The 12,458-nt window shown below is 37.5% G+C and overlaps 1 protein-coding gene across 3 annotated transcripts in view; it reads left to right on the plus strand.

Annotated features, from left to right (window-relative positions):
- LOC118270229 (G protein-coupled receptor kinase 2) overlaps nucleotides 1-12,458 on the plus strand; it is an 88,333-nt gene that overhangs the window by 20,540 nt on the left and 55,335 nt on the right. For 2 of the 3 annotated variants that reach the window (XM_050697970.1, XM_050697972.1), the window contains exon 2: nucleotides 3,030-3,125. In XM_050697970.1, the coding sequence (XP_050553927.1) occupies nucleotides 3,030-3,125 (96 nt within the window). The remainder of the gene's footprint in view (nucleotides 1-3,029; nucleotides 3,126-12,458) is intronic. The other variant, XM_050697971.1, reaches the window with a different exon arrangement.

Consider the following 12,458-nt stretch of genomic DNA (forward strand, 5'->3'; position numbering starts at 1 on the left):
TCAGCTTTATATAATAGGAGGTAGACAGTAACTATAAGATTTAAGGTGGTAGACTTGCTTGCTGTTGCCACCTTTGCCTACCTGATAAAAAATAATGTTATATTATGCTCATTCACAACAGAAATACAATGCCGACGAAAATAAATACCTACTTATAAATCCCTTTCTTTCAGTTACGTTTCTGTTCCAAACGTTTTCCCAATTTCATGCATGACGTTACCCGTGATTGGTCGGAGGAAATAACAAAAGCCAATCAAATCGTTTCGCGCCACTTTTCGGGAACAGATTAAACAGGGTTCTGTGATTTGTCGAATGGAGATGCATGGGTGAATTTTATTTATCTGTATACTTTATTTTTGAGCCGGGAATATCGTTCAATGACGTCCAATTGAGGAGGGAAAGTCAGACTTTTACTGACTAAAAACCACCCCATTCTTTCTCCTGCTTTGAGCCGGAGCCCCGGTAACCTTTTACGTTGTCCGCAGCTCCGGATCGGGCATCAGCCCTACTGGGCCCTTTTATCTGTATACTAGCGACCCGTCCCAGCTTCGCATGGGTGCAATGGTGATATATTATGCATGTAAATCATCCTCTTGAATCACTCTATCTATTACCAAAAAACTCATCAAAATCCGTTACGTAGTTTTAAAGACTTAATAAGCATACAAAATGACATAGGGACAGAGAAAGCAACTTTGTTTTATACTATGTAGTTATTTAAAAGTAACGATCTACTGTTTGTTGTTTCCTTAAAAATGATAGGAAATGGTGTGTTTATAGAATAATATAAGTACCTTATTGTTAGTTATTATTGGGTCTATTGTTGTATCAGGTGATGTCATTTACTTAGTGTAACAATAAGGATTTAGTGAAAACACAGAAATAAATCCTTAGTTTGTGTGTCTATGTGTATGTTTGTTACTCAATCACGTCAAAATGGCTGAAGAGATCGGGATGAAATTTGGAACAGGGTTAGATTATGGTCTGGAATAGCACATAGGATAATTTTTATCTGGCAGAAGCTAGTTTACATATAAACACTAGTACCTACATGATTACATACATACATATCTTGATTCACACAAACCTTATTTAATATCGCAGATGTTATTTTATAAGTACAAGATAAACGATGTTATAATTAGTTTTTTTAAAAGTAATTTGTCCGACATCGTACCAAGTTCCGCAGATAACAATCTTAAGATTAATTTAAATCTTTTTTTTTATATAAAATGCCGTATTTATTTATCAATGTGATAAGTTCTAATCTAGTGAAAGTTCACGTGTTTCATTATTTCCGAGTATATTTAAGTCATTGTTTTATTTATTGTTATATGATGTTAATTGTTGTGAAATTGATGTGTCATTATGTTAATTAATTTGATAAAAGTCTAGTCGTTCTATTAATAACATTGTCACCATTTAATTTTCTTTTTATCCCATCCTGACTATACGACTGAGGACTTAGTACATGTTTTTTTATATTTAATGGGTCGTTTAGCCGCTATCTCGCCTAATGGTAAGTGATGATGCGGCCTACGATGGAGTACGTCTGCCCATAAGCAACCTATTCACTCGAGCTTTGAAGACACCCAGGTTATACCTATCAGGAAACACAGACTCCGGCAAGGAGTTCCACTCCCTAGCAGTTCGCACAAGGAAGCTTGAAGCGAAGCGCTTCGTGCGTTTTTTTCTGTTGGATGTGATCAAAACAAAGTTGCGTCTGGCGCCGTGATTGGCCGGCTGCAATGAATCAACCAATCAAAGCGCTGAACACGTTTCGATTTCGTTAAGTCTGGCGTGAACCTAACTACTTACTAGACTAACTACTTTTTTTTAAGGGTGGAAAATCATCCAATGACTTCTCCAGCCTTTGCCGCGAGAGGGAGTATCAGACTCTTACTGACTAAAAACCACGCCGTTCTTACTTCTACCCCAGAGCTGGAACCACGGTAAACCCGCTAGGTCTGCAGCTCTGGATCAGGCATCAGCCTTACTGGGCCCCATCTGTGGTAGACTAACTACTTACAAGTTCATTTTTGCTTAAATCCTTCGCGGATTTATAGGTTCTCTGTTATATCATTAGTCCTATTGTAAAGGGATCCAAATACAACCCTAAGCTATGGTCTTTGTCCGCAAATTGTTGTGCTTGTTTACAACTATATAGCTTCAAACTTCTCTGAATAGTTTGTTTTGGGCATGTTTGAAACCCTTCAAAATTGCTAGAGCAATAATATTTCTTAGCTTCCAGTCTTAAATACTGATATTCAGTCGAATACTATGGAAATAAGATTTAATGTGAATGCACGGTTGGCGCGGTGGCTGGGCAACTGGCTGCCGTGCAACGTGTCGCGGGTTCGATTCCCGCACGGAGCAACTCTTTGTGTGATCCACAGATTGTTGTTTCGGGTCTGGGTGTCATGTGTATGTTTGTAAACGCACCCACGACACAGGAGAAAATCCTAATGTAGGGCAACGTTTTTTTTTTTTAAAGAAAAAAAAATGTTGCGTACTCCTTTTTAAAAGGCCGGCAACGCACCTGTGACTCCTCTGGTGTTGCGGGTGTCCATGGGTGGCGTAGCTTACCATCAGATGAACCGTCTGCTCATTTGGCCCTATGCCATAGAAAATGTTTCTGGTATTTGAAATTCTTTGACCTTTGTAAACTCCTACGAGAATTGCAGACAACCCACACGAATGAAGTCGTGGGCGTATCACTAGTATTTATGTATAGGGGGAGAAAACGTCGTATCCGCACAAGTTCAAGGTCAAAGAAAATGCAACTCTATGTTAACAGTACTTAGTACATTTTTATTTGGTTCATTTACACGTAATACATTGAAAAATCCTAACTGCACAAGTTCAAGGTCATCTACAAAGAAATTGCAACTTTATGTTCACAGTACTTATGACGTTTTCTGTTTATCAATCATTTATTAGAGAGAAAATATTGTATTCACACAAGTTCAAAGTCAAAGCAAATGCAACTCTATGTTAACAATACTTAGTACTTTTTCTGTTTGTTTCAGGAGGTTCCGATAGCAATAAGGGCAAAAGTAAGAAGTGGCGGAAGATCCTCCAGTTTCCTCACATATCACAATGTTTAGATATAAAAACAAAAATAGGTAAGTCCATTTTTATATTGATTTAGTTTTTAAGGAAGTTCTGTACCCTTAGTATGAGTGTGCTATACACCGAACGAAAACGAGACGAGGGGGTTTTCGGTGCTCTGACTATTTGGTTCATTCGCGCCGGCCAATAAAACCGCTGAACACGCTCTCGTTTCGTTGTCGTTCAACCTAAAACAAGCTCATACTGGGGGTACTGTTCGCTATCTCAACGTCTAATATGATCAAATATCTACATAAAATGGGAGGTTTAAAAAAATATCCATCTGTTGTTTTACTTGATTATATCCTAAAGGTCTGGTGTTCGTAATCTTAAATTTTACTGAGCAAGTGGCTCTGATAAAATGCTACGGGATTATCGTTATTCAAACCCATAAAATGTACTTTACATTTGTGGTGATTTTGCATTACTTATCTTTCCTACAATGACACTTAATAAAACATTATTGACGTAAATATGCGTAATAATTGGCGATATATTAAAGAAGTTCTAAATTAAAAATACTCTTAACGAACATGCATGAAAATACTGATGACTGTTGATGAAGCGAAAGAGGTATGTACGATTTGTAGCAAATGGCAGTCCATTGCCTCTGCCTACCCCCATGAAGTTATGTATGAATGTATTCTATTTTGTGTATTTTTTGCTAAACGTATGGAAAATAAAACATACATCACACACATTTACCGTCTGGTGCACCAAAATTATTCACTCAAACTGAGCTAAAAACTTATCTGCATTTATTTACCCTATGTGAATCTAAATCCGACAGCAAATCCTTTCCTCAATGAAGTATTGTGGTTCCTTTCAAAGTGGGAGCTCCGTCTAGTGAATGCGTGGGCCGGATAAACGGTTTATGCCTACAATCCTGTCCCAGCTACCTAACTACTAAGTTTACCAGGACTGCATTGCATTGTCACGGAGATATTGCTGTTGGGTGATTGTTGGTCGACTATGCCCGATTGTTGCTTTGCAGCAAGTAATATTAGTGTATTTTGATTTCCAAGTCCCTATTTTATCTTCGCTTCGCTATCCTGGCTGTGAGCGGTTTGGTGGAAAAAACGCAGACTCATTAACGTTAAAAAAAAGTGTTGAAAGAATAATTGAAAGAGGTGTGTAAGATTCGTAGCAATTGGCGTTCCATTGTCTCTGTATACCTCCATGGGAGACAGGCGTGAGGTTATGTATGTATGTATGAACATACATACATAACCTCACGCCTGTCTCATGAAATCATAATTTTTATTTACGTCAGTGTTTATTTATAAATCTTTAATTTTAACTTTAAGCGGTAAATCTTTACTGATATGGACTTTCCTTGATCTACGGTTTTTTGTTCGTTAACTTGCGTTTTCCCACATTTTTAAGTTAGTATGATGTCATTAGTATCTACATATCTATCCTTCTTCCTTTTCTCATCCATTGTTGATCCGGTATCCATTTCTTTGTCAACAACACAAGATTGCTCGTCTAGGAACACCAGATTTGTTATGTCGTCCTGTTTTCTAGGGCCTATTGTGTATGCTGATTCTATTTATTATGTTTTCCTTTTGTCCCTTGCAAAGTCAACAAGAACATAAATATCTGTTATAGCAGTCAGCAAACACTTCAGTTTTATGGAGCTTACCGTCATTTACAGTCTGAAAATGTGATGAGAAAATTATTCTTGAGAAATGTTTGATTCTATTCCCAAGATTGATTGGTTTCCGATAAGTATTGGATTGTTCTTTTCTGTTCGCATCGAATATTATTTGTCAGCTCCGGATGGATGAGTTTATTAGTTAGAAAAATGGGATTTCATTTTCTTGTTTTATTTCGTTCGATGTGGTAACAAGCTTAAGGCTTATTGGATGAAATGTATTCTGTTGATGTAGATAATAATCATTATGCTTTGATATTGGTGTAAGTAACGTAGTCTTTACTTCTGTAGCCTACTATTTTTTTTTTTGAAGGGGAAAATCATCTGTTGCATTCATCCGCTTAAGGCAAGGAATGAGAGAGTGTCAGACTCTTACTGACTTAAAACCACCCCGTTCCTACTCCTGCTCTTCGAGCCGGAGCCCCGGTAACCCGTTAAGCACTCCACAGTCGCAGAACCTACTAGAAGTAACATTATGGACAAGCAAAAAGTTTCCCAACCAAACAAAACATCACATACAAAAATAGATATGATTTCCTATCTAGCGATCAAGGAAAACGAAATACAAATCTATGATGATGACAAATGTGTGCACTGACTGCATCGACCGACCCGTTTATGCAGAATCTATAAAACCAAAATATTTATGAACCTATACCTATATATTGCTATGTTAATTATTATAAGTATTCCATAAATATTGCACTAGGGCATCCCCCACATCCTTCCTCATTCCTTCGGAGGAAAAAAAAATCGTTTATAAGTTAGTAACTAGAGAAGTATAATTATAATATGACGTTTGCTTTAAACAATGCTCTGTACCCTTAGTATGAGTTTGTTTTACGGTAAAAGTAATCGAAACGGCGCTCTGATTGGTTGGTTAATTTGAGCCGGCCAATCAGAGCGTCGAAACGACAAAAAAAATTTAAACGTAAAGTAAATTCGTACTAAGGATACTGGATAGGGAAGATTGTAAGTTATGTCAAAATAAAACTGTTAGTTACCTATGGACTTTAAATTTAGGTAAATTGGTAATTAATTATGGAGGTCGGAGGTAAAATGGTTATCAAGCGGTTTATTGACGTCAAGAGGATAGTGCTTAATCGAATTCCTGAGTTATTTTTGTTTGTTATTTATTTATATATTTACCGTTTTGGATATGTGCTGTGTCCAAATGGAATAAACGTTAGCCGAATCTGAAAGAAAAGCCAATTTAAGGATGTTTTTCCACCAGAGATCTGCTATGCTACGTTGCTGTGGATGCGTTTGGATTCTTCCAAACATATTCATTGATACACATAGCTTAGCAATTTGGAAACGGACGCAGCTAAGCTATGTTTTTATATGGAAAGATGCGTGCTATGGGTGGCTTCCCTACTATAGATATATCGCATACTCGAGTTGTGCATCTTCACATAGTTCCACAGTTTAGCTATTACATCTTCGTAGCATAGCTGTTCCAATGTGATGGAGCTTCGACATAATTTGTCGTATGTGAACTTTAATGTCTATTTTATTATATTCGAGCAACAGTTTATATACTGTTTGGCTACTGGCACATTATTTTGAATCCCTAAAGCCTTTAGACCTAAATATTTATTAAGGTATTCGAAGACAGTAACTGAGATTTATAGCCCAAGAAATTAGGTATTTCGAACAACGCGGGTCTGTAATAGTATTTTAGACAATTACTATTTGAAAAGGGACTTCTTCGCAATGACTAGATATTACGATAAGAACAAACTTTATGATCGATTTGACTGCGAGTAACCATAGCACATATGTATTACACGAATGCTTTGTGAACCATCATGATGTTGTGGATGGACATGATGGACATCACAAACCTGAAACTGTCCCAAATGTGGAGCAAAGAAAGACCTCTTCTCACACGGAGAAAGAGCATAAATCACCACACTTGCCGTGATAACCACGGAGGAGTAATACCTTGGATCTGGATGTCGAGACAAAATAGAGAGGATTGTAATACAGTATTGCTAAAGGAGGATGCGAGGAATAGCAAATCTATACTATTATACAGTAGTACATACTGTCACTATTCTAAATCCGCTTGCAATCGGAGTGTGCTATTATTGTAATCGACATCTGTTTGCCGATGCATTCTATGAAAATTCAATGAAATTCACACAACGGAATAGTTTTGAATCAATTATAAATAATCTTTAATGTAAAAATAAGTCGGGTTTCCCTCCTGACGCTATAACTCCAGAACGCACGAACCGATTTCCACGGTTTTGCATTCGTTGAAATGGTCGGGCTCCGTGATGTTTATAGCAAAAAGAAAATATTACTAGTAACAGTAAAGGTCAATTTGCCTGCTTTACTTAAACTATTGCAACTCCTGTAAGCCAAGATCAAGTATATGAAGTATACCAACACAAAAACACCATAAATGTGCATTTAAGAAATGCAACATTCATACGCAGTTGTTTCGCGCCGGGTATTCATGAGGAAACAAAATCACGACTCAGAAGAAAGCCCTTGTGTGTCATGTGTACTTTGGCAATGTTTTTTAAGAAAGACGCCCGTGCTATCATTGAATGCTAGAAATATCTTACAAACAATCTACTACACATCTAAATACCAGTTTGATGTAGACAGCAGATTCATCCATTCTTCGAAAATTCAAATACCTAAGTACTTAACGAAATTCAAGCTATCGCAAACATACATATTCATTCTATTGAAATCTCCCTAAGCACAGATATATTTGGAACCAGAATTTCTGGTCGTTTCCAACTTAATTTACAAAATGGAAGACCAAGTATTAATTTCAGTTGGAAGTAATTAAAACATAATCAAGTTTGGTTGGATTTGGTACCGTATTTCATTTCGCTATTGTACTCTTAATTTCCGTTTTATCGATTGTTCTGTTCGTTAAGTTTCGAGTTTGTGGACAGATTGGACTCTGTTCTGTGATGTTAGCCTGGTCTGTTTTAGCTTTTGTGTGTTTAGAGGATATTATGCTTTCTTTTCTTGTGTTAAATTCTGTGTCTAATGAATTATTGTAGATAGTTTGAATTCTGAATTATTAGAAAAAGCATTGCAAAATTAAGGTCTCTACTACCTCGTTGTTCGACAAAATTAACGAGTACAAACGTTTTAGGTTTGTAACGTAGTTAAAGCATTAACTGCCAACGTGGCGGTTAAAGTGTACAATGATTTTTTTGTTCAAACTGCCTCTTCTGCCTTACTATCTCTAAAGCGAAAATAATTCCAACACCTTCAAAATAATCTAATTTTCCTCAAAGTACAAAATCACATTCAAACTATATAACTACACTTAGCATGTATTCTTATAGGTATCGATTGCCGACTTCTGACCTGAAGAAAAGACCTGTTAAACGTTTAGCAAACGTGGCACAAAGCTAGCATTCTCGGTACACAGCACCCTTCGGCCCTTTGACCGAATAAAACTGTAGGGAGATCAATGGATATTATTCATTGTAAAAGACGTCCAGTTTTCGTTACCATAAATTATACGAAGCTGAAAAGCCTTACATTAATGCATTTTGGATCTTTGGATCTTTGAACACGATTTTCTTTTAAGTATTGTTGAAGGCGGATTTTTGGGCGAGCAATTTCTTTTATGGAGTTCAGTTTCTTTGTAATATGGAAGTTGTTGATTAGATTCGCGATATTGGAGAAAGATCTCTGACTCTGGAGATGATGCTATATTTCCTAGAGGCTAGACGTGAGGGAGAGCCATGCTTCGGCACGAATGGGCTGGCTCAACCGGAGTGATACCACGGCCTCACAGAAAACCGACGTGAAACAACGCTTTCGTTGTGTGAGTGAGGTTACCGTAGGCCCATTTACCCCCTTTCCCAATCTACCCGATCCCCGATTCCTCAACAACCCTTAAATTGCTAACCTCCAAAAAGCCGGCAGCGGCGGCTTGTAACGCCTTTGGTGTGTCGAGAGTCAATGGACGGCGGCGATTGCTTTACATCAAATGATCCGTCTGTTTGTTTACATGAAAAAAGACACTAATAAGACAACATACGATAATGTATCTTCCGGAAACAAAGAGGTACATTTTGATAATAAAGCCTGTACGTAAGTTACTATAACTTAATGTTATTAGGCGATACCAAGCTAAAGCCACGCATGTGTTGATGCCAAACGATCTGTGAACGCCGTTTTACAGCTTACAGCTTTTACGATCTTAAACAGAATGTGTGGAACTGGATCACGTATGTTCAAGTGGAAACCATAGACTATAGACACCACATTACATAGACAACATAAAACCAAGCGTCAGATGTTCAAAGGCTTAAGGATACATAAAAATGTACTGGTGAACGTTCCCGGTAGAACATCGGTTCGTGAGTGGTTTTTGGAAATGGCGTTTGGGGTAAATGATGTGTTGTTCTTGCATAATGGTGCTTGTAAATATAGTGTTTTTGTTTGTTAATCTGCCTCGTTGGTCGAGTGGTGGCAAGTGCGACTGCCGGGCAAGGGGTCTCGGGTTCAATTGCTGGGTCGGGCAAAGTATTACTGGGCTTTTTTTGGTTATTCGAAAATTTGTCAGTCCTGGGGGTGAGCCTGTTGTCATATGACAATAGGTTCACCTCCTATTAGATGGGACTTTAACACAAATGGTGAAAAGTGGGTGTACATTGTATAGCGGCATTACGTGCCGTAATGTTCACCTCTGCCTACCCTTTCGGGGATAAAAGGCGTGACGTTGCATAATTGTTTGTAAATATAGTAGGTATTTTTAACATTTTTTCCCAAACAGTAGAACTTCATCTATGAAAGCTAGAGCCTTAAATAAAAGCCAACGCCTAAACCCGAGGCAAGATAGGACGGCTCGCCTCATATTAAGTTTGTAAGTAAACTCGAGTAAATGTTACTGGATTTTAAAATTAAATTCTGAGCCTGGAATGAAAGTAGGCTCGGTCCTAATAATATAAAACAAAATTGGCAAAGTATCTTCTTCACCAACGAAAAACACCTCAGGGTAAACAATGCGTAGTGTTAACTATTTGCACATAAGACTAAAATGAGAGAAGAAAATTTAGAAAAGCCAATACGAGTTGGTTATAAGCATGCAAATATAAAACAATCAGAGAACACTCCAATCCGATTGCGGCAATTCCGACTGCACGGTTGGCGCGACGCGTAGCGGGTTCGATTCCCGCACAGAGCAACTCTTTGTGTGATCCACAAATTGTTGTTTCGGGTCTGGGTGTCATGTGCATGTGAAATTGTTTGTTTGTAAACGCACCCACGGCACAGGAGAAAATCCACGGCAACGTCATTAAAAAAAGGAATCACTAAAACAATTGCAGATCAAGTAGATAACCAAACAGACCAGAAGTAAACCACTCAATCATTTAAAACTGCAAACAAACTCGTAGCATCCTTATCTTATTGTACAAGAGTGAGGGGGAGAGAGATATGCGGCCAAATGAAAAATACTTTGGGCCCCTCCTTCCAAGAATGTGGGTAATAGAAATGTAATTGAGAGGAATTCTTTCGACTACACGTGTCTCGTGATATTGGCCATTGAAGTTTTCATTGTTCAGCGCTTGAGATTCCTCTCGTGTCATACTAGGGTGAGGGGTCTGGCTCTAGTCTCTATACAAGTTTTAGAGGTCATGTAGAGGTTCTTTTTCTGTCTGGTAGATGTCTTTTGGTAAGGTAGATGTGAATCACACTTATACAAATATGATTTCTTTTGCTTGTAATATGGATGGCATTAGGTAGGAAATCTTGGGATGGATAATTTGCCTGCTATACAATAAAAGCGTGCGTTATTTTTTACCTTGTGCATTTGGAGTGTGCGTCAAACACTGATCACAAAGCTATTCGTGCTACATTTATTCAGTTGTTTTTGTTGTGTGAGTGAGGGTACCGGAGGTCTAGTTACCTCTACCCCCTCTCCAATCTCCCTAATCCCCAACAATCCTCAAATTCCAACCCTATAGTCCATAGGCAACACACTTGTAACACCCCTGGTGATTCGGATGTCTATGGGTGGTGCCAATTCCTTACCATCAGGTGATCTGTCAGCTCATTTACCGGCTCTTCTCATAAAAAAAGCCAATGTAACCCTTTCCAAATCTACGACATCTTTACGGAACAGCTTTCCTCCCAAAAATAACAAAAAAATCTCAATAGTAACAATGTTCCGTCGATTCGTAAGGCTGAAGGTCGTCTGCAAGTTCCTCAAATTGAATACCTGAACAGCATTTATTTTCTCAACAAGTGTTGAAGGAAAAACGACGCTTATTGCTATGTAGCTCACGTTCAATGTCAAACTAACGCGAACTTGAGACCCAGGTTATAGAGTCTAGGGTTACAGTGTTTTTGTTATTGCTTTGTATAGTCTGTGGTCTGCCTTTGTGGCCGGTCTTAATGACATATCTGTCGATTGAAATTGAACTTTGACATATATGTATTTTGGATTCTTTTTCTTAAGTAGTCAATAATCTAATGGTAGACAGGTTATTGAGAATTACCGTTAATATATCTTTTTTGAATTTTGATTTGTTTTAAGACTTGTGTGACTAGATGCATGAATGTGATGGAAGCTAAATAGAAATATGTAATGTTCATTTGTTTTTTAGCGTGTGAAAGAAATGTACTTTTTTTCTTTCTTTTATTCTATCCCTATTTCTTTAGTCAGGCTACGGTCTGTGGCGTTCTGTAGTTTCTGTATTCGCCTCTGGTCTTTTGTAGCCTGTCGGTAGGTTTAAGTACTTTTTGAAAATATTTAATTCCAGATTAAGTTTCCACCTGTTAAACTAAAATCGAATATTAACCGATTTTTCGTCTAATACCAAAACTTCATCCATTATAATTGAAATCTCGTGGTTAACAGTCATAGGTACCTACGCATAACTGTTCAATAGTTACTGTCCCTGATTTATAAGTTAATTAATATTAATTATTGTTTTCCAACAAAATATTAAGTATAATTGTATCGCTACATGCGTCATATCGGCCCCGTTGTGTACCATGCTTCTGTGCACCGGTGCACTCATTGTAACCAATTCAACGTTTTATTAATTAACTAGCGGGTTTACATCAATTCATTTATTCATTACTGCTTTTGCTATTGTTCTTTTGATATTTAGTACCTTTGCAATTTGTGTTATTGCTACTTGGTAGAGTAATCGGAGCTATTTTTGAGTTTAGTATAGTTTTTAGTCAACATCATCACCTCTACAAATATGCTGTTAATCGTAATCTCCACGGTTTGAAAAAGTGCTTAAATTATCAAGTTTGTCACCGTTTCTTTTATTCCTTAGTTGGCTCTTACAACATCTGCCTACCGATGAAAATTTTGTATACCCTGGAATCAAATTCCTAAATCCGATCAAAGAGTTATAGTAAGTGCAACGTCTTTCCAATCACATTCCACCCAGCAATCAGCTAACAGAACCCGATCGGACGCATATTGACAAATGACGCAGACATCCACATCCGACGACAAACAATGGAGTAATGAAAATTAAAATAAAGTCATTCAATAAATTGCCTATAGATAAAACAATGTAATGAATGAATGAATGAGAGAAAGAAAATTGTAGACAAAACATTAAGTTTGATGTAATAATAACTATAGGTAGATTCAGCAATCATTATGCCGATAGTCGTATCTGCCAATGGCCTCATAGCCAAAAGCCTCGACCAACACCTGAGAACTAACGTTAGA

The sequence above is a fragment of the Spodoptera frugiperda genome, chromosome 13 (assembly GCF_023101765.2).
Source record: "Spodoptera frugiperda isolate SF20-4 chromosome 13, AGI-APGP_CSIRO_Sfru_2.0, whole genome shotgun sequence".
NCBI classification, from domain to species: Eukaryota; Metazoa; Arthropoda; class Insecta; order Lepidoptera; family Noctuidae; genus Spodoptera; species Spodoptera frugiperda.